Source organism: Ictalurus furcatus, chromosome 26, assembly GCF_023375685.1.
Source record: "Ictalurus furcatus strain D&B chromosome 26, Billie_1.0, whole genome shotgun sequence".
NCBI lineage: Eukaryota > Metazoa > Chordata > Actinopteri > Siluriformes > Ictaluridae > Ictalurus > Ictalurus furcatus.
In genome coordinates this window covers 5798430-5822368 of record NC_071280.1, presented here as the reverse complement: position 1 = coordinate 5822368, position 23939 = coordinate 5798430, and the positions used below count along the sequence as shown (strand labels likewise).

The following is a 23939-nucleotide window of genomic DNA, read 5'->3' as shown; positions in this document are numbered from 1 at the left end:
TATTATAATATGTTTTATTTAAACAAAAAATGTTTATATGCCCCTGTGTGATGGCAGTGAAAATGATTATTTTCATCACAAATTAAATGATTCTTTTTTTTTTCACAAAAAACATCAAGCAAACAAATATTTTAAAATGTTTATTAAAGTTCATGTTTAGCACAAATCACAATAAACTACAATTAAGGGCTTTCATTGCCTATATTTCTAATCCTTGTGTCTTATATTTTCTACAGAACTAACTACAGAACCAATGCAGCGCTAAAACTGTCAAACAGATTCAGTGTGTTTTACTTTCAAACGTTTGATCATATGTAACTTAAAATAGCTCTCAAACTAGAACACAGTGACGAGTGTAACACCAGTGTCAGTCTGAACTTATTTAACATATTCTATCATTTTCTGTTAACTAACACCAATAACCTAGACTCTGAGATTAGAATGAGATGTTTATAGGAAAGAGAAGAGCTAATAGAAACTATTAACGCGTATGCACTAGGTAATAACATTTATTATACTGATTATGATAAATGTTTTTGTTTGTTTGTTTATTTTTTTTTTGAGAGAGCCATTGAAGTAACCTGATGGAGTTTACTGCAAGAGAAAAGTAGATCATTAAGGTGTCATTGTCACCTATTATAAACATTTTTATTTGAATATTTTCAGTGAAACTGTTATATAGGTATTTATATATGCAGAGAGAAATGGCAGAAGCAATCTGATATACTGAAACACATCCCATTTCTTTCCCAACTGTTTACATTCACAGACATAACCGACTGTGTTTGCATGAATACTCGGCCAGACCTACATTTTGACATGTGTGTTTCATCAAGTTGTTTCACAGTAACTGGTCTCATAAACAGAAACCACATTACTCAAATGAACATGAACACATGAACTAAGTTCTGAAGATTAAAGTGAGATTTATTAAGATTTCCGAGAGGCTCAAAGCAGCCAATTTTGAAAAATTGCAAGCTCCTCCAAATATTTCAGTTTCCTTAAAATCCTAGAGTGACTGTGAAGTGAAGACAGCTCTGATGGAGGAGTGGGGCATTCAGAACATAGTGCGATGTTTTTTAGCTGATGCTGCTGCCAAATTGAAGGCATGTGCCAGCGGCCTGATGCGCTGCCACACAAGCTGCATCACACATACCCTAAACTTGGTTGTGAAAAAGGCCATAAAACCAACACCAGGACTTGAGGATATTAAAGGTCTGAAAGATTGTGGGTCATTTCAAGTCCAACACAACAGCAAGAGAAAGACTATTGCTGTCACAAAAGCAGATGGGCAAGCAGATTGTGCAACAACCTCATGAGGCTTCTCTTGGAGAGGACGTCTACATGTGACTATGAGTGTTATGAGCCTGGCAACTCTGCTTGATCCACTGTAGGCTTCTGCAGCCAGTCAAATGCACAGAGTGCTGTGAGACATCTCACAGCAAAATGTGCTGCAATCATCAGAGCTGAGGCATTTCAAAACACCCCATCCACATCCTCTCAGATGCCCTCATCACAACTAGAGCCAGTAGGTGCCACAGGCATCCATGCAACCCACTCAGGTACTATTTGTGTGTGTGTGTGTGTGAAAAATGATGAAAAATGCAACTGAAGATGCCACAGTTCAGGTTCAATGACCCAGTGACTCAGTGACGCAAATATTCCACGCACAGAAGATTCCCTGCATTAATGGATAATGCATTATCTTGCCCTGGAATGTTTATGCACTCCTGCCTCCTCAGTCCCATGTGAGAGAATATTCTCATAGGCAGGAGAAATAGTTAATAAGAAAAAGAAACAGACTTAGCCCATGCACTGTTGAACGAGTCCTGTTCAATAAATAAAAATCTTTAGTCTTACATTTCCCATAAAATATAATGTCAACTTCCCAGTTCACAAGCAGTTCAACTGACCCTTCCACAATAATATTCATTTATTTTTGGTCATATATATTCCTACATGAGTCTTGCCAATGAACTCAGGTTTAGGACTAAGGCAAAACCTTACATGAATCAGGCTGCTTGTGTTGATCAAGGCAGATTCATAAAAATGGCTACAGTACAAGTTCATTCGTCCCATTATAAATTCTTTCATAAATTCATTCATAGACTCATTTATTCATACATTGCATAAGTACTACATCAACACTGACACATGACACATAACACATGAAAGACTATTTATTTTTATTGCCTTTATGGTTTTCAGAGTACTAAGTGATTGACTTATTGCATGAAACAATAAAAAATGACCGGGTCCCCTTGGACAGTGTTTTCACAGTGGGGGCCACCAGGGGGCGCCCGGGGGCCTCAACAATTTGGTGTGAACTATAAATTCTCACTCTCGGACAACCACACACACACACACACACACACAATCAATTCCTAATGTAATGTAATGTAAAGATGTAAGATGTGATTATTAATTAAAAAAAAAGGGGGGGATATATTCAGTAGTCTGTATTTTTAATGTGTTTTAAAGACATCTTGCTAAAGGGGGGCCTCGGTCAAATGTTAATGCCTTTTGGGGGGCCTTGCCCTGGAAAAGTTTGGGAACCCGTGCTCTAGGATGCAAAGGCATCTTTTCAACCTTTTGACCACAAGATGTCATTGGTGTGCACCGTGTTGAAAAGTACTGAACAAGTAATGAACCATTTCACGATACAGTTGAGGGGAAAGACTTCGTGCATTGCAAAGCTTCATTTCACCATCGCTACTGTTGTCCATAGGGTGAACTATGCAAAAGTGGGACAGTTTTTGGTAAAGTCAACATGGCACAATGACAAAAACTTCATACTGCTAGCCTTTGATTTATTTTTTACATTTTTTTATTGCAAAGACACAACCCTCCTAAATGTAAATGTGCTGAAAAACATATTTGATATAACTTTAATGTGATAATGATAGACATTTGAACACCCTTAGGCACTGCTTTTCACTGAAAGGGTATTTTCAGAAAAAGTGGGACAGGTCATCAGCAAAAGTAGGACAGGGATTTTAAGTTAATAATTTTTTTTGAAAACAATTTAATTGTTACAAAAGACACAAACACACAATCGTCCTTTTTAAATAGTGAGTGCCTCAGATCTGACTGAAAAACCGCCTAATTGTGAGAATCAATAGGCCTTTTGAACAAAAACATACAGTAATCCATTTTGTTGACTATGCTTAAAAAAAAAAAATCACATCTCCATAAACACTGCTTGCAGAAAAACTGAAAACTAAGAACATCTCAAATGACATCTTCTGCTTTTGGATCATCACTGGAACCATGTTTTCTGTTGCAGCCTTTGCATTCATCTGAGCTGCTTGTTTTCGTTCCGTTGTGTGTTGGGTTTTTTTTTTTTTCTTTCCATTCTTGTTTTGATTTTTCAACATAAGTAAAGTGTCATGGGTTTGTTAGAATGTATGACGGTGGCTTGGCTCTGGGCTTCTTCATGCACCTTCCTCTTTTTGGCCTCACAAAAAGGTCTTTGTATGATGCTGGTCAGAGGGGAACCAGCACAGTCCACCTCTGACTGGCAAAGTGGATAAGTGATCAAAGTTTGTTCAAATTGGGCTAGGTCTATCTGCCACAAGATTCCACACAATACCTTAATAATGTAAAATCAGAATGCATAAACCATAATATGAATTTATAACTGTTTATGACATGGTTCATGACATTCTAGCTCAGAATAGTATGATAATCAATAATCATAATACTTTATGTGTCCCACATTACCTGAAAGCTACCGTCCCACTTTATCGGGACGGTACTTAAAACACATTCAGAAAGAACTAAATGCAAATTTTGCAACAATACATCCATCCATCCATCTTCTATACCGCTTTATCCTTTTCAGGGTCACAGGGATCCTGGAGCCTATCCCAGGGAGCATCGGGCACAAGGCGAGGTACACCCTGGACCATCGCAGGGCACAATCACACACCCATTCATACACTACGGACACTTTGGACATGCCAATCAGCCTACCATGCATGTCTTTGGACTGGGGGAGGAAACCGGAGTACCCGGAGGAAACCCCTGCAGCACGGGGAGAACATGCAAACTCTGCACACACAGGGCACAGTTCGAACCCCCGGTGGGAGCCACGGTGGGACTCGAACCCCCGACCCTGGAGGTATGAGGCGAACGTGCTAACCACTAAACCACAGCGCGCCCCATCCTTTATAGAGGCTTATGCTTAAGAAGCCTCTATAAATGAAATGACAAATGAAATGAAAATGGAGCATTTTCATTTGTCAGTGGACTTACCAAGTTTTTGCTGAAACCAGGTAGATTTTGAAACCGGACCACGCACACAACGATATTGTAAGGCATATGAAAACATTTGAGCAATAACAAATACCCTTGTGGAAATTATTCATGGCTCTAAAAAGTATTGGCACCCACTTTTGCTGAACTCACCCTATAGGCTTTCTCAGACTCATAACACACTTAAACAGTTATTTTCGACATTTCTTTCAGATCATTTGTAGTGGTTAAATGGATCATTGCACCTTTAGTTAATCAGTTGAACTCTGTTGTAATTGAGTAATAATCTTGTGGCATCAGGCAGTCATGCGTCACCTGAACAAACAGTTCCTTCATTCATCCGGGAACTGAGCAGCTTTTTCTTCCAGAGGTGACAGAATAAACACACGTGGAGCTCTTCTTACTTCTTACTAACTCAATGAGACTGACTGAGGAACGGTAACACGCTGCCTTGCGAACTGGATTAACCCACAAGAGCTTCCTCTGAGTTATTTAGAAACGGTTTAAACACTGCAATGTCGCGATCCAGCAGTTGTTAAAAAAAAAAAGGGGGAAAAAAAAGTTTCGTCACACTTCTTAGGTGCAGCACGACAACCGCCTCCAGAACACGAGCTCATTCTCAGAGTTTAACCCCGAACTGGTGGACTATCCTGACTGAATCTTACCCCAGTACAGGCACAGGCGTTGAGCACAGGATTATTTCAGGTTGGGAAACTGGATAACGGAGAACTAAAATAGTGAATGTCAGGTGTCATGTGTGAGAAGACCGGACAAGTTTTACTGATTACACACCGCAAAGACATGAGAACCCTTCCCTTCATGATCACCTTAATCTACACCGTAGGTGAGTACAGGAACACCTGTGAGAGCGAGAGGGGTGTGTGTGTGTGTGTGTGTGCTAGACAGTCAGCGAGTACATTTATAAGAACCTGTGTGTGTGTGTGTGTGTGTGTGTGTGTGTGTTAGAGAGTGAACCTTGGTTTCAAACCCACAGTTCCACCATGTGGGACTTTGAAGACATTAATAATGAACAATAAAAGTGGTCATGATCAGTTTCCTTTACGCTGGAATTGTATTGAATAGAGTTAACTGTATTGTCAGATAGACAAAAACTGCTGTATTGACAGCAGTAGAGCAGATACTTGTGACCATACATTTTAGTGAGGCAGGACTACAGTAACCCGGACATATAACCTCTGTTAATTATAGACTCTGTCACTTTTGACTTTTGTTATAGACTTTTGTCTTGTGTATTTTTAGAGTAACCCCATAATAGTAGTTAAGAATCGACATGTATTCATCCAGCACACAGTCAAGCTACTCGTTATACCGGTTCAACTGTCTGGTACAACAGGTGTGCTTCCTGTTGTCACGTACAAGGAGTTTAAGCGCGACAATCATTAGCCAGGGTTGCCAGGTTTCACAAAAATATCCAGGCCAATTACTATTAAATGCAACTAATGCTCTGCTCTGCTCCATCATCGTATAAAATTCTAATAATAATAATAATAATCTTATTTGTCAGTATACATTGTGAAAACGTGGTGTTATTGATAAATTATGATGTATTATGAAATTTCCATTTCAAATAAACAGATTGTGGTTTTTTTTTTTTTTTTTTTTTTTAAATGTTTTTGTAAACATACACTCTAAGAAATAAATCAGTAAAGTAATAGAAAAAGTACTGGCAGCTCATTACACGGATTTTTGTGCTGTAATGAAAAACCGGAAATTTTCTGTTAATTGACAGCGAACCCACAGTAAAAAAAAACAAAAATAAAAAAAACAGGACATTTTCTGTTATTTAATGATATACCTTCTGTTTACGAAAACCCCCAGCACATTATCTATTATTTAATAGTGTGTCTATAGTTTTAAAAAAAACCCAAAAAACAAACAGGCCACTTCCTGTTATTTAGTGATATACCTACAGTAGGCTTCAAAAACTGCAAATGTTAAAGAAATCCGTAAATAACAGAAAATATACTGGCAGATCACTACCCGGACTTTGCCTGTAATTAAAAAATGGAAATCTTCTGTTAATTTATGGATTACCTACAGTAAATTTAAAAAAGACAATTTATGTTCAATATTTGACCTACAGCAATAAAAATGTAACTGTTTTCTGTTAGTTACCAGTTTACCTACAGTGATAACTCTTGCTTAAACAAATTCGAACAAATCTTCTGTGATAAAAACAGATTTTTAAAATGAACTTATAGATCGTTCACAATTCCGTAAAAATACTAAACAAAGAATGAAAACAAAAAAAAAGTTTCTTATCTGTAAAGTGTTCCACGTTTGCTAACTCGTTACAGTCTCTATTAACATTACAAACAAACATAAACAAATTACATCCACTGATAAAATTATTGGGAAATTTGTGAGGGAAGGAAGATTTTACAGAGGGGAAGGGATGGGGAGGGATTTGCTTCTTGTCTGCAGGTAAGATGAAGGCTGTAAACAAAATAGAAAAACATATTACTGATTATCACTGACACAACAATTAAGAGACAATTGGAAAGTGTCAAAAAAAAAGAGAAAGATTCTGAAAAAAAATTCTTACTACTTGTAAAAGAAACATGCGGTAAATTCCACAGAGGATGTCGTGAGCCAGCAGACTGATTTCAATGGCTGTTTAAAAAAAGTATTAGAATTAATAAATACTGCCACAGAAAGAGAGAAAAAGAAAGAGAGAGAGAGAGAGAGAGAGAGAGAGAGCAAGGAACAGAGAAAGAAAGAGACTGTCAGAGAGGGAAAGACAAAGATGGAGAAAAAGAGGGACAGAGGGACAGAAAGGTATGGTCAGAAGAGATGGAAAGAGCTAGAGAAGGAGATAATCAGAGGAGGGGAAATAGACTTTGAGAGACAAGGAAAGAGAGAGAAAGATATGTAGGGACAGAGAGAACCAAGTGATGATAAGAACCAAAGCAACCAAGAGAGAAGACGCAACAAAACATCAGCTCCTACTTCAGCATATGATTTAACTGCCTTTAGATCAAGTTTAGTGGCAAGTTTTATGATACAACCTAGGGGCGGACTGGCCATCTGGACCACTGGGAGTTTTCCCGGTGGGCCGCTGAGCAAAGTGGCCACTGCTGCTGAGCAAAGCCCGCTGCTACTGAAATATATATTCCGCCTGGCTGCACCGCCAGTGACTCGCCTGCGCCAAAGGAAAGGAGACGCAATATCATCGTTACTGTCATTATATATTACATATACTGTCATTATATACGACAGTAACTATAATATTGTGTCTCCTTTCCTTAGGCCTGGGTGAGTCACCGGCAGTGCGGCTCAACTTGGTGGGGAGGGGCCGGGTTTTCTTGTTTGTCCCGCTGAAAATACTTCTAATCTATTGCCCCCTCCCCCTCTGAAAAATTTGTTTGGTCTATTGCATATCTTGAAACACACCCCCTTTCACGTCTAATTCACACAGACAGTGAGACTGATTTAATAGGATGAAAAAGGGAAGGGAAGAAAAGATAAAGTGGAGCTGAAAAGCTCTGCGAAAAAAAGGTTTAAGGCTGATGCTGTGAAATGTTTTAAAAGAACAGTTTTTGCCTTTGGCGTGAAGGAAAGTTGCAGTTCTGCAGGTGCTGACGGCTGTAAGAAATAAGAAGGTGATGTGAAACAGGCGAGGCAATCGTCTAATCATAGTATATAAGGAGCCTCCAAAAAAGGCCTAGTCCTTCAAGTGCAAGGATGAGTCGAGGCTCGCCAATCTGCCAACAGATGCGTCAGTGAATAATCCCACACTTTGAGAAGAACATTCGTAATCGAAAATTCATTCGATTTGTCGAGAAGACAAATCGTTAGAATTTGGGGCATTTCACCTTCTACAGTGCACAATATAATTAAAAGATTCAAGCAATCCGGTCAAATCTTGGTGTGTAAAGGGCAAGGCCGAAAACGGTCATGAGTCTGTTATGGATATCCTGACATGGGCTCGGGAATAATTTGGTAAACCTTTGTCAGTCGACACCATTCGCCGCTGTATCCACAGATGCAAGTTAAGGCTTTACTATGCAAAGCAGAAGCCATACATCAACACTGTCCAGAAACACCGCCCACTTCTCTGGGCTCGGTCTCGTCTGAGATGGACAGTAGCACAGTGGAATCGTGTTTTGTGGTCCGACGAGTCAACATTTCAGATAGTTTTTGGACAAAACAGCCATTGTGTTCCCCGGGCCAAAGAGGAAAAGGACCGTATGAGCTGTTATCAGCGTCAGGTCCAAAAGCCAGCGTCTGTCATGGTATGGAGGTGTGTCAGTGCCCATGGCATGGGTAACGTGCACATCTGTGAGGGGACCATTAATGCAGAAAGATATGTACACATTTTGGAGCAACATATGCTGCCATCCAGAGCAGGACAACACCAAACCACATTCTGCCTGGATTAGAGAGTGGGGGTGCTAGCATGGCCACCTGCCATCCTGACCTGTTTCTGATTGAGAATGTATGGCACATTATGAAGCACAAGATGAGGCAAAGAAGGCCCTGTGCAGTTGTGCAGCTGAAGAAATTCATAATGGATGAATGGGGGGAAATTCCGTTTGCTAAACTTAAACAACTGGTGTCTTCACTCAGCAGCCAAACGCTTAACAAGTGTTAAACAGTGGTTTAACCACACAGTGGTAAGCAGTCGACTCTCCCAACTTTTTTTGGAGTGTGTTGCAGTCATCAGAATTGAAATGAGTGTATATTTTCAAAAATAAATTAAAGTCACAAAGTAAAACATCAAATAATGTGTTAATAATGTGTTTTCAATATAGTACAGGGTGAATTTAATTTTCAAATGACTTTTTGTCCTTTTGCATTTTCCATACTGTCCCAACTTTTTTGGAATTGGGGTTGTAAATTAAACTTAATTTTTTTTTTTTAACAAAATGGGCAAATTTCAAGTCAATCTGAGAAACCAGAAAACTAAAATCAGTAGACAAAATGGTAGAATATGCTAGCTACCTAGCAAGCAAAAAAAGCTATCCAACACCTATCACCAATGTGAAAAACTAATTGACTCCTTAAACTGCCACCTTTAGCAGCAATAACTGCACCCAAACGCTTCTGATAACTGGAGATCAGTCTTTCACTTATTTCAAGGACTAGGATTTACTCCTATGCTTTGGATCATTGTCTTGCTACATAATCCAGTTGCGCTTGAGTTTCAACTTACTGACTGAAGACCGGATATTCTCCTTTAGGATTTTCTGGTAGAGAGCAGAACTCATGTTTCCCTCAATTATTGCAAGTTGCCCAGGCCCTGAAGAAGGAAAGCATCCCCACACCATCACACTTCCACCACCATGCTAGGGCTGCACAATTAATCGGATATCGATCGCGATTACGATTTTGACCGCCTACGATTAAATGAACATGATCGACTGCGATATTGACCTTTAAAGTTCATCCTCTGCTCATAGAAAACTCCGCTGCAGATCAAATCAAGCGCTTCCTACACGTTCAGCCAATCACATAGAGTGGCACAGGGATGACATCATCTTGTAGTGCCAAAATCTGGAAATGGAGTTAGCATTTTAGCGCTTGAGTTGCCAGTTTCGCTGCAAGCTCCAGCGCTTGCGCGAGGGGAAATCATGACACTAGCACGATGCTAAATGGCACTACAGAGGTTGTCAGACATTAAACCTCATCATGCCGAACAGGTAAAAACTTTGCAGATAAACTCAGTGCTCTACAGTGCAACCATTTCACACACATTTGCAACTGAAAAGTACTTTGTGAGACTGTGAATAAATATTTATTTGCACCGGTGCGAGGAGTTGTAAAATACAATCGGAATAAAAACTACAGGAAGTCCAAAATGCATCTACAACACGCAACAGTTACTTTCACACTGCTTTTCATCTCCTCAGTCAACCGAACAAGTGTGGAAATACTGCAGAGAAGCCATTATGATGATGAGTAACACTGAACTGAACTGAATCATCTGCTTCTCTCAACTTCCCGATCTCACAACCGCCATCTTTTATTGATCCTGCAAAATGACCTGCAACTGCGACCTGCTCGTGTAGACACAGCGGCGTCTGGCGGAGTAAATTAATAATAATGCTAAGGCTACAAGGTGGGTTTAATTCAAACTTCTTTATTAAATAATTCCTCACCAATCATAATCAAGAGTAGACTGTTCAGAAGGAGTACACTGCTGCTCTCCTTCACGCTCTTCACTAACTCAAATACACAGTGTATTCACTTCATTTGAACTTAGGGTTGCCAGATAGAAAAGTTACTAGAAAAGTTACCTCCAGTTTCCATGTTTTGATTTAGTCCCCCCAAAAACAATATTATCAGCAGACATGGCAACACTGTACTGGGAGAACCAATCTCAAACTGATAAAGAAACAAACAGAAAACTAATAAAATGTAAAGACAGAAAATGTACTTAGTTATAAATAAATCATTTAATATAAAAATAAATATTATAATAACTTCATTAAATATAAATAAAATGAGAAATGAAATAATGTTTAATTACTATGGGTTGCATTTAATATCAATTTGACATTAAGCTTAGTTTGTTATCTCCTTAGAAAGCTGTTAGCCTTTTTCCTAATATGGATCATGTTTGTGTTAGTCTACTTTTAATTAGGACTCTTTGTTGTTTAAGATATTTAAAAATAAATATTTTATGCTAGTTTATTTATCAATTAACTAACAGTATTTCTCATTGCTATTATTTTAACTCAATTAACAGTGACTATGAGCAGAGAGCTTACATTTAACTGTTTATGACAGACCTCCTGATTAAAGTTTAAACAAAAAAAAGATTGGTATCTGGATCGGTATCGGTCGTAAAAATCCTGATCGGAGCATCCCTAATGAACACCATTAAACTAAAGCGCGTTGCATCTGGCGGATAAATTAACTCACCCAATCACATCCTATATGAGATTATTCAGATATGTACACAATATACACAGAGCGGTTCGAGAACTGACTCCAGCCCAGAACCATGACAGAGGAAAATGTCTAATAGTGTAGCTTTAAATATATTTAAGAGGAGCCGACTTCAAACACTGAACATTGATGTTTATTGTATTTGTTTACAAGGTGGAACAGGTTAACGGTTGTTGTTGTTTTTTTTTACATACAATCTGTAAAATTAACTGAAAATATTACATTTAGTTTGTCAGAAGGTAAATTCATTTGTCATGGCTCACACTATGTTCCTAAATTCTGTCATAATTGTCCAGCTCAAGTTTTCTCATGCCTACTTGTGTGTTATATTGTGGCACATTAATGTTACCATCTCAATAAAAATAATAATTTTTTAAAAAAACCCCACAACTTCAACTGTGCTCCTAAATTTTTGTAATTAAAAGGAATTGTCTTGCATCTCTCCTCCTGTAAACACTGTTATTGCCTTTTCTGCATTCACCTGAATTGTTTTCATTTAGTTGCATATTGTTATATTTGATTTCATATTTTCATTTGGTTGATGGTATTTTTATTTTTACTTATCCTATATTTTGGGTACAATTTTATTTATATTTTGCTTCTACGAGATGATGCACTTTAAGGACCAGTCTAATTTGATGCAAAGATTTGTACATGAGCAGGAATGTAGGACAACGTGGAGGTGAAAGCAGCGGTCTGTTTATTTAAATGTGAAAGTACAATAAAAATATGTTGTCCCTAAAACCAATGAATAATCGTGATAAATAATCGAGATCTCATTATTGATCAAAGTAATCGGGATTATCATTTTGGCTATAATCGTGCAGCCGTACACCATGCTTGACCGTAGGTGTGATGTTCTTTTTGTGGAATAATGGATTATGCCGGCTGTAACTGAACCTCTGTCTTCCAAACAGTTCCAGTTTCGACTCATCAGTGCACAGAACATTCTCCCAAAAGGTTTGAGGATCATCAGGGTGTGTTTTGGCAAAATTCAGACAAGCCTTAATGTTCTTCTGGGTTAGCAGTGGTTTCCGCCTTGGATCCATGGATGCCATTTTTGCCCAGTGTCTTTCTGATAGTGGAATCATGAACATTTATTGATGCAAGAGAGGCCTGTAGGTCCTTTGATGTTGTCCTTGGGTCTTTTGTGACTTGTTGGATGAGTTGTTGCTGATTTTGTTTTAATTTCTGAAACAATTTAGTATGAGATCTGAAATCTGAGGACACGTAAAAAATTACTGAGCGTGACCGGTTGGTGGCACTATAACAGGAAAAAACGAAATTGGTTCTAACGATGGAATCATTGGTCTAATTGAGGTCCAATCAATATTCATGAGGACAGTCATGTATCTTGAAAAACGTCCTCCATTGGCCAATTAATTTTCAACAGCAATTAGACACTTTTAACAAGGGCAGATCGGAAAGAAACTTAACTATTGGCTCCAGAGGTCTAAGAGAAATTCTGAAGCTAATCAGCCATTGGGGGGTGATATCAAGCTTTTCATGCACATAAATGGTTTTATGTACTACAGTGTATATATTCAGTATAACGGTATAATTCATATGGTTTCATACTGTTTTTTTGCTCAGAAAATAAAACCAGTGCAGGACAATTGTTTAGACTCCTTAGATCAATAATTATATAAAAAAATTTTTATAAAAAAGCCATGCAAAACGTTTGAAGGGGGCGTGGTCAGTTTTACTTAATTGGCTACAACTCTTGAACAGAATGAGATATTTTCACCAAACTTGGCACACTTATGTATGGGCTCAATCCGAGAACACCTGCACAAAATTGTGGAGGATGGCCACGTGGTGGTGCAATAACCGGACAAAACATGAAATTGGCACGAAATATGGAACCAATGGTCCAAATGACTTGAAATCCTGCACAAAGTGTCTTTGTCCAAGTTCCTATCAGTGTCTTTGAGGACAGTTGTGAGTCTTGAAAAACATGGCCGCCATCAGGCAATTAATATTCAGCAGCTATTAGACAAGGTTAATGAAGGCAGATCAGAGCAAATCTTAGTGCACCTGTTTGAGTCCATGTCCCAGGTCTGTGCAAAATTAGAAAAAAGAAAAAAAGGCCACTGGGAGATACTATCACATTGTACGTGTTTAAATTATTATATATTATGTGCACACGGTATTCATATCAGATCTCCTCACTCTGAACAACTTTGTCTCATGAACCACTGATGTCAATCAAATTGTTCATTAAATATTTGAGATTATTAAAAAAAAAAACTACTGTGAACCAGTGAAAGTTTTTTTTTTTGCTCAATTACAGCAAAATCAGTGTAGTACAATTCTCTGGACTCTCTAGGTCAATAATTAATCTAAAAAATATGTTGAACTTTTTTATTTAGATAGACATAACATGGTTGTTGACAAAAATGAGTGTGGCTTAGTGTACCCAAAAGTCAATAACTCCTGAAGGAAAACTCAATACTGCATGAAATTAAGTAAGCACATGCAGCATATATGATTCTTAAGAAGCATGCAAAATTGAACGGAGATAAGGGCAATAGTTTACACTACAACAGTTTAACGGTTTAAAATGCTATTTCTATATGGTAAATGATCATATATTTCTTAAACGTATCTTGCGTTTTCTCTGATTTAGGTGCTTATAGGCTTGCACAATATTAAGAAACATCTTTTTATACATGTCCTTAAAGGCCCTAAAGTGCTTGAACCCTGATCATTGCTGCTTGCAGCTATATTTATCTTAGTGTTTGTTCACAATATTAGCCATTTTCAGCTCCCACATAATCGCCTTCCTCTACTGTGAGAAACCTTTGCGATAAAACTATAGTCTGTGAGAAATTTACAAAACTCAAGAGCTGAATTCTATTTACTCTTTTCTTCTTCTGCCCACATTTGACACTTTCTGTTTATCCAGTACTGACCTTCCTCCTCAAAGAGAGCCCTTTATTTAACAATGTGTGTGTGTGTGTGTGTGTTTGCGTGTGTGTGCGCGTGTATGTGTGTGTGTGTGTGTGTGCGTGTGTCTGTGTATGTGTGTGTATGTGTGTGTGTGTGTGTGTATGTGTGTGTGTGCATGTACATACAGTCATATGAAAAAACAAGTTGTTGTCTTTTTTTCTTTTACATATTTGGACAAGTGAACATTTGAAACAGTGCCTATTAATAAAGTTGATATACTTGAACAAAACCACAAGAAAAAATAGCTTTTTCAATCATTTATTCAACAGAAATATCAATATATGTGATATTCCTCTGTAAAAAGTAAGTACACCCTTGGCCTCAGAAGCTAGCATTGCCCCCTTTAGGCAGAAATAACTTCTTGTAGGCATTTTGCATAATTGTCCACCAGTCCCTGACATCAGCTTGCTGGAATTTTTGACCACTCTTCCATGTAATATTCTTTCAGTTGTAAGATGTTTGAGGGTTTTCTTGCATGTACGGCCCATTTCAAATCCCAAAAACAAAATTTCAATGGGATTCAAATCTGTGCTTTGACTAGGCCATTCCACAACCCTCCATTTCTTCTTTTTGAGCCATTACTTGGTGGATTTGCTAGTGTGCTAAGGATCATTATCCTGTTGAAAAGTCCACTTTCGGTTCAAGTTCAGATTTTGGACAGATGGCCTCACATTATCTTCAAGCACTCTTTTATATGATGCAGAATTCATAGTTGAATCAATGAATGCAAGCTGTCCAGTCCCTGAGGCAGTGGAACAACCCCAAACTATAACATTTCCACCACCATTCTTCACAGTTGGTATGAGGTGCTTCTCCTGAAAAGCTGTCTTCGGTCTGCACCAAACATGTCTGCTGTTACTGTGGCCAAAAAACTCTATCTTTGATTCGTCTGCCCAGAGCACATTATTACAAAAGGCCTGGTCTTTGCCTATATGCTCACTGGCAAAATGTAGTCTTGCAAAGGCTTTTGCCTGGCATGCCTCCCATGCAGGTCAAATTTGTGCAGTCTCTTTCTGATTGTAGAAGCTTGCACTTTGACACCAACAGTTGCAAACTTACTAGCAGATGTGTGATGTGTGATGAAATTTTGGGGTTCTTGGAGACTTCTTTTTGCATCAGACGGTCTGCTCTTGGGCTAAATTTGCTGGGACAAATTGGCAGTCGTTTGAAATCTGCGCCATTTGTAGATTATTTTCCTTACAGAGGAATGATGTATTTCACATAATTTGGAGATCTTTTTAAATCCCTTGTCAGATTCATAGGCATCCACAACTTTTTTCTGAAGCCCTTACAGAACTCTTTAGACCTTGGCATGATGACACCACACACCTCAACAGCAAAGGGAACTCCAGACACTAGATAGGAGAGGGGTATAAATAAGACAGGTTCCACCTGCACTCCCTGAGCAGGTTCTAATCACTGGAACCCAATCCCGAACACCTGATTCTGATTTTATGGATTTGAATATGTGATAAATGTAGGGGTGTACTTACTTTTTCCATGTCATTGATCTGTTTTTTGTTAATCTTTTTTAAATTGTGTAAATTACTACAAAATGTCAATTTTGTGTGTCATTTGATAGAGTGTATCAACTTTATTAATAGGCACTGTTTCAAAGAAGATCAAATGTTTGCTTGCCCTAATATGTCCAACAATTTCCATGGGGGTGTACTTATTTTTTCACATGACTGTGTGCTCCATTAAATAATTGTGTATAAATAAGTCTGTGATCATCAAGATAGAAACATGTATAATTAAAGTACATTATAATATTTACAATTGCTTGTTGTTTAGGTTTGTCTGTGGGTCGAAGGGTGTCACTACCAGCAGGCCCTCTGATCCGAGTGGAGGGTGAGGCATTGTCGTTACGTTGTGAAGTTTCGGAGTATCAGGGCCCCAAGGAGCAGGAGTTTGAATGGAAAGCAACAAAAGGGTCAGAAACCATTCAGGTTGTCTCCACTTTCGACTCTTCATTTCCAGACCAGTCTTTAAAAGCCCGGGTGTTTACTGATGACATCAGTGTGAAAAGAATTGATGAAAGTACAGTGGAGTTGAGGATTAAAGAAGCCAGAGTGACGGACAGTGGTACTTTCACTTGCAGTACTCCCAGCACTGATTCTGTTATCAGTGGAAACTATGAGGCAGATGTGCTGCTGAGAGGTAAGTTAAATTTTTAAAAACAGATACAATTTTAGAGACTAGCTTATAATATGTTGTCCTGTTATGTAGTACTCTGTAATTCACGATACAACTTTCAGCCTAGTGTTTTGGTAGAATTCATTGTCAAACTGCAAATCTAGCAGTATTTCAGTGGATCGAACCAAGTACTTAGAGTACATGTACAGTCAAAGCAGATCAGCATATGAAAAAAATGGCCATAAACATGAAGCATCTAAACATGAACGATCACAGCTTCTAAATGATTATCTGTTGTGGCTTATCCAATCACATGTGGTAATGTAAAGTGCTGGTGTGGAACTAACTATCACTTCAAATGATCTTATTTATATCCATGAAGAAATAATTAATAGTTAAGCATAGTTCAGCATAAAAAGTAACTGTTGTTGCTATTCAGTCATGTTAGTTATTTGGACCTTTGTTAAGAAGAAATTTTATATAATTGTACGTATTTCAGTCAAATATCGCTCTATTAGCTAGCTGTTGTTAGCTGTCACCATGAAGTGTGAGGGCTAACACATAATGCCAACAATTAGTAAGTGACATTTGTATCAAAGTCACGAAATGACAGGGGCAGGGTTGCCAACTCTCACGCATTTGGCGTGAGACACGCACTTTCAGGCTCTGTCTCACGCTCTCAAGTAGTAAATCTCACGCTAAATCAAATAACAAGCCAACGTAAAAATACAACATAGCCACAAATCTGCTCGTATGATTTTTTTTCTGTCAGTATCCAGAAGGTGTGGGGTTTAATTAGACCAATGAAGCTCTACAATGTCTTGATTATACCAGTCTGAATAGGCTGGGTCCTGTACCAATCACGTTTCCTCCCGCATTGTGTAAGGTCACTGTATATAAGCTGCTAATCGCCGCCTGCGCTATGACCCACCGAGATGAAGTTGAGATTTTAAGTAATACTTTTTAAGTATTTTAAGAAGAGAGAGGGTAAAGATGCTGGAGAAGACAGGAACGATATTTTAAAGTCCCCGTGAAGTACCTTAAGCTTTTAGCTTTCCTCACAGCCCAGGCTAAGCCGTCCTTTTGTTTTTGTTGTTTGTTTGTGTCGTCGTCCCACCCCCCCCCCCCCTTTATTGTGTTTAATTCAATCACATGGTCAAATAAAAAGCAAAAAGAAGTCGCTGCAGTGTTTAACAGTTCAGAGAACGTGAAATAAAGCCAGGCTAAGCCGTACTTGACAGTTAATACCATGGATTTTTATAATGGTGGGGGTAGGACGCTTCAGATTCTAGAGAGCTTCTAGAGAGATTCTAGATTGGAGAGAAAATATGATGAGAAGTGTAGAATGATGTCATCAAAATTGTTGATCCGTATTGGTGGTAGAGAGAGACTGTAATTTTTGAATGCCTATATCTTCAAAATGCAAATTTTGTCATTGTTTTGGAGTACTGTCATGAATATGAGAGAAGGAACTCTGAACTACAGTTCCCAGCAGTCACTGCACCTCACTGCATCAGTCACATGACCACCCGCACCTGAATAACGTTCTTGTTAACGAGCACGCGTGTATATAACTACAGTTTGCAGTGCATTCCTTGTCTTATGTTTATCTTCTTTTGCCATTGTTTATTTTGTTGTATTTATGTTCTGTGTCTCACGGTTATTCTTTGCTTTAGTGTTTTGATGCCTAATCATAGTTCTTGTTTTGTTGCGTTATTAATTAAACGTAAATCTGCACTTGCATCCGTCTCCACCTTGAAATTGGGGCAGAATTCTGTGCAGTGCAAACTGTGGCTATATACATGAGTGTTCGTTAACAAGAACGTGATTCAGGTGCAGGTGGTCACATGACTGTGGGGCAGTGAGGTGCAGTGGCAACTGGGAACTGTAGTTCAGAGTTCCTTCTCTGATATTCATGACAAGTACACTAGCTTATAGATGACCATAAGGCTAATCATAATGCTAAAAGTCGACGACCCTGCTAGTGGGCCTGTGGCTAGTGGCGATAACAAACGTTACCTGTTTGTTTTTTCACACACCCTGCAATCGAGTCAACTATCAGGCCTGTGGTTAAGCACTCTTAGCATAGTCAAGACATAATCAGCTAGCCCACTTCATTAGCCGTACTGATAAAGCAGCAGGACTCGTATGGTTTACCTCCATCTCTCCTTGTTTCTCCCTGTTGGACAATTCTCCCTTTGCATTTTTTGTTCTAAACTCCCACATTCATTCTGGCAAACTGCTAGTTCAGTAGTGTAGTAGCTTTTGCAGCCAGAGACTGAATCCTCTGGAGGCTGAAAACTAGCACCAACTACATGTTTATTGTCTTGCCATTGACCGTCTTGTTCCACACATGCCCTATGCTGGTTGTGTGGCTGGCAGATTTAAGCCCTGTTTCAGAGTCTCATCTGAGCCATGTGCTAGCTTGCTAGTTGCAAACAATAATGAGCAATGAGCCCTGAAAAATATCTGAGTGACTCTCTTAACATAACCGGTCAGCTTGTGAAATTGAACTGTGTCTTCCATTTAGCCCAAGGACCAAACTTCCTTCCTGTTCATCACCCAAGGCATGTGGGGGTGTTTATGGCTGCATCTGGGAGAATTGTTCATTGAATGCTGATAGTAAACCACCAGTTGAATGTTTGTACTCAACTATGACTTCAGTTTTGCACAAAAACTAGTCTGGATCACCCTCTGCTAGCTCTCATAAGGTGGCAGGTGCAAAATGGCTGCTGTTTCTGCAGTGCCGATCACAAGGGAAGGATGTTTTGGACTGCCAGGTATACCATGCCTGGGCTTGGTAGTGCAAGCTATAGCTAACATGATAGAACACAAGCAGATTGGCTCTATGCCTGGCATTAATACCTGAATCACGTGGTTGTGGTCTCACCAAGTGAAGCACTAGTAAGATATTATGATACTGCCTCACCCATGGCACATATCAGCAATTCTTTAATACTTTTACTGCTTTTAATGGAGTAATCACTTCAATCTGCAAATGTGATTCCTCTGTGGGTCAGCTGGCTGAGGCCTTGTACCTAATAGTGGGAAGCCTAGACCAGCATATGGGGTGGGTTTCCAGCAATCTGGTTTATGCCCAATGCCAGTTGTGGTTAGCACGGTCCACATTGTTGGATGCATGCAAATCAACACTCTGAACTCTGCCTTGTATGCCAAAAGACATTAAAAGCCACATTTCAGAAGCTGATAGCTTTTGGCCACAGACACACATATGCTCAGCTCATTGCTTGGGAAGAGAGAAAGAGAGTGTAAAATACATGTGGGACAACAAGGCTCAGGTATGCAACGCTAATCATACCCCTTTAGCTTGCTCCCAGTACCTATGCTATAAGCCATTTTTAATTCAACCTATGGCATGTACTGTGTGGTTTCAGATGCCTCATATGAAGGGAACATTTGCTTTACCTTTACAACGAGCAACATGTATCAGTATTTGTGCAAATACTTAGGCAACATGCAAGTAGTAGGTCTAAGACTTGTTATTTACACTATTCACACTGGATTTCATAATGAGGGAAAATGTATTGTAATGTAATGTGTTTCTGTGCCTTTTTTGGTGTCTTGTAAAAGTTTTTTTTTGTGGAAACTCCATGTCAAGCAATTCATTATTCAATATAGAAAAAAAAACCTGGTTATTCAACTCAGGGGAAAACCAGTCATTTTTATACATGCTGTCCAAATCTCAGCACTAAAATGCATGTGTGTGCATGTGTGTGTGAGTATTTCTGTTCTTTCATGTAAGCCTGTCACTACTGGTCCACTCCTGTTCTAAAGACATCTTGAAATGTTTCATTTTTATTGTTTGCTTGCAGTAATTCCTAATACGCTGGCTGTGGTTCCCGAAGTTCCAGCCCCTTCAGTCCACGAGGGCAGATTCATCAATCTTCACTGCAACATCACTCAAAACTTTACTGAAGGAATTTACCTATCAGTTACATGGTCTGTTCAAAAGGATCAGTCACTTGAGCAGGATCTCCTTACTTTTGGACCTGAACCAGGTCTGACTGTTGGAAAGAATTTTATCCAACGCTACGCAGATGGTGAAATGCACCTGCACATGGACAATACTGGTTCCTACAGCCTGGTGCTCTCTGGAGCAGTGCCTGCAGATCAGGGGGTGTATGTGTGTACTGCCAAACAGTGGACCAGAGAGCAGGGCACCTGGAACAGAATACAGGAAAAGGCAAAGGTCATAGGTGAAGTGGCTGTTATAACAACAGGTGAGGTCTGGTTAAAGAAAATACTTTAAGATGGCATTTGACTGTGTGTAAGTAGGTGTCACTTGCCGCACACTGTGCACAGGGTGGCATATCTCTGCAGGGATGTCCAAAATTAATTTAATTCATTTTCAAAATTGTGTAAAACTTTGTGCATTCACTGCAAGTACATCATACTTAAATGAGAGTTCTCTATAAGAAAAATCATGTGGTCATTACAATGATACAAAAATATTTTGACTTGCAGAAACACTGCAGTATATTCTATGTTTAGCAAAGCAGTTTCTTGATTTGAGAAATTTGCTTTGAAACAGCTTGAAACACATAGTATTACATCTCTGCGCAGTCTAGGGTTGGGGAAGGAGTAACAAGGAAAGAAAGAAAAACTATTAAAATATATATATAATGGGCAAGACCAAGAACTTTCCTTTCTTGTCCTAGTACTTGACAAACTCACACAGTTTTCTAGAAATACAAAAGTAAGATTTATTTGCAAATTCAAAACAAAAAAGGGAAACTTTAAAGGGGCTTCAGGGGGGGAAAGGGGACCAGGCCAAAATAACAAAATTTTTCTGATTTTTATGAGGAGTACTTCTTAAACTTATAAAAAAAAATTTATTAAAAATAAACAACAAAACACATATCTCACTCCCTTTCTAACCAAAAACAGGAGAAAACGAACAACAGCCAATCAGAGCGGGCCAACAGATGATGGTAACTAGAAATACCTAGTGTCCATTAAGCTTTACATTGAAGGCTACGTCTACATTCATCCAGGTAGATCTGAAAACTGCAGTTTTGTTTTAAAACCCTGTCCGTCTACACATGCGTTTTCAACCGTTTCCAAAAATCGCTCATCCATACTATAACGTCTGAAAACGCTTACATCCCTATACTGTGCGTGTGTAAAAACGTAAGAAGCTTTGGCCTGCATCACGTTCCACAGGCGTCTATTTAAATATGCAATCTGAAGGTTGTACAAAGTGACATTAAACTTTAACAAAGATATCAACTGGATAGCAGGCACAAGAACAACCGTCTTGTTTGTTTTGATGTTGAATTGGTCACATGACTGTGTCACATGACTAAAAATATTCAATTGTTTTCAAATATCTCAGTTTTCTCAGTCCACGTCACAAAAACAGCATTTTCAAATGTATCCAGTGAGTGATTTCGAAAAGCTCTATTTTCACTGGACAAAAATGCCATCTCAGTGTGAACACAAGGATGAAAGAGATGGAAGTGTAAAGAAAAAGATGTGTTTTAAGATTTATCTGTATTAATGTAGACGTAGATGGAGAGAGAGAGAGAGAGAGAGAGAGAGCAAAACACCACCAAAACACTGCCACAATTCTTGTAGACGCAGTGACCAGCACATCAAAAACTGATTCAGGTTGGTGGATATGTGTGAAAGAAAAATGAGTGTTATGGTCAGTATATATAACAAGAGGAGTGCAACTACCTCCCACATAAACTCCAAAATGTTTAAGCACCATCACTAGCTCTAGAGCCTCATTTTGGTGGCTTTTAGAGAACTTCTTAGAGAAGTAGCAGACTGGGTGCCTGACTCCAGCACCGTCCTCCTGCACCATTTCCACACCAGCTCCTACCGCACTCGCATCTACTTGTAATTTAAATGGAAGAAAATAGTTAGGGACTGACAGGACTGGAGCATTACAGAGATGGTCTTTGGCAGCAACAAAAGCATCCTCACACCAAGGACTCAGTACAAAGCAGGTCAGTTAGGGGAGAAACTATCATAACATTACAGTTACAGTATTTGGGAGACACTCTTATCTAGAGCAACTTACATTTATCTCATTTGTACATCTGAGCAATTGAGGGTTAAGGGCCTTGCTCAAAGGCCCAACAATGGCAGCTTGGTGGTGTTGGGGTTTGAACTCATGATCTTCTGAGCAGTCAACTAACACCTTAACCACTGAGCTACCACTGCACTTGTAACTATCATGGCAGAGTTCTTACAAAAACCATGATCATTCCTAAAAACCCAGTCGTTCCTAAAAACTAATGAAAATTATGCATGGTAATAGGAGTAGGAAATTCAGGCTTTAAGCAACCCTAACTCACTGTTTACCAAGGTAAGTTCCCATGGCTTTAGCAAACTCACACTTAGCCAGATTAGTAATTAGTTGAGCATCATCCAACCAGGCAAACAGACTCTCTCGGCTATGGATGTGGCCTTCCCAATCACTTGAATAGACCGCAGTATCAACTAAATAAGTTTTACAGTTAGGCAACCCTGACAAAACTTTGTTCATGAGACTGTTGAGTTGGAATGTTGCTGGAGCATTGTGCATCCTGAAGGCCATGCAATTGTACTGCAGAAAGTTGTTAGGGGTACAGATGCAGAGATTTCACATGCATGTGAAGTTAATGGGACTTGTTAGTAGCCTAAAAGTAGATCCGATTTAGTGAGAAACCTTGAAGCACCAGCTCTATACACACAGTCTTCCATACACTGTAAGGGGCTTTGTGACACTGTTTACCTTTTGGTAGTCTGTACAAAAGCGAAAGGAAACATCAGGCTTTGGAACCAGCTGGCAGGGGGAACTCCAGGGACTTTGGCTGGGTACAGTCAACCCATTTTGGAGTAGGTAGATCACCTCAGCCTACATGATCTCTCGCTTTTTAGGGTTTACTCTTTATAGGTGCTCTTTGATGGGAACAGGATTACCTACATCAATATCATGACATAACACATTTGTTCTTCCAGGAACATCAGACATCAGGGTGGGATATTTTTGTAACAACTTATCCTAACAATATCCTCACACTCATTCGTAGGCAAATAGCTAGATGCGATTACCTCGTATAGTGGAATTGTTTAAATGCACGCAAGAGGATTGAGGTTCACTCAGCATTAAACTGAACGGAACGTACACAGGAGCTACAGCACTACAAGGTATATTAGACACTGGCACAGAAGAGAGAGTAGGTTTAGTGACCTCACGCGCAACATAGTGCTTCAACATATTAATGTGCCATACTTTCTTCTTACATCTGCGATCGGGCATATCAACAGCACAGTCTGTGTCACTAAGTTTTTGTTCAATGACACAAGTACCAGAGCTCTTAGCTTGAAGAGGTGAGCCAGGAACACGAGAACAGACTCACCCTGCTAAACTCACGCTGTACCGTTCTCATATCGAAGTGTTTTCATCTTAGACTGTGCCACGGCAAGATGAGTTGTTTTTTGAAGTTTTGTGAAGATGCGTGTGAAAAGAACTGCCATACAGTGGTGCTTGAAAGTTTGAGAACCCTTTAAAATTTTCTATATATCTGCATAAATATGTCCTAAAAGCAGATAAAGAGAACCCAATTAAACAAATGAGACAAATATATTATACTTGGTCATTTATTTATTGAGGAAAATGATCTAATATTACATATCTGTGAGTGGCAAAAGTATGTGAACCTTTG

General features: G+C 39.0%; 1 protein-coding gene across 1 annotated transcript in view; it reads left to right on the top strand.

The window, feature by feature from the left end:
- Positions 1-5019: 5019 nt before the first annotated feature.
- ptgfrnb (prostaglandin F2 receptor inhibitor b) overlaps positions 5020-23939 on the top strand; it is a 44850-nt gene continuing 25930 nt past the window's right edge. Inside the window, exons 1-3 of the mRNA XM_053615589.1 lie at positions 5020-5101; positions 15919-16284; positions 20094-20501. Coding sequence (XP_053471564.1) covers positions 5059-5101; positions 15919-16284; positions 20094-20501 — 817 coding nt within the window. The 5' untranslated portion in view covers positions 5020-5058. The remainder of the gene's footprint in view (positions 5102-15918; positions 16285-20093; positions 20502-23939) is intronic.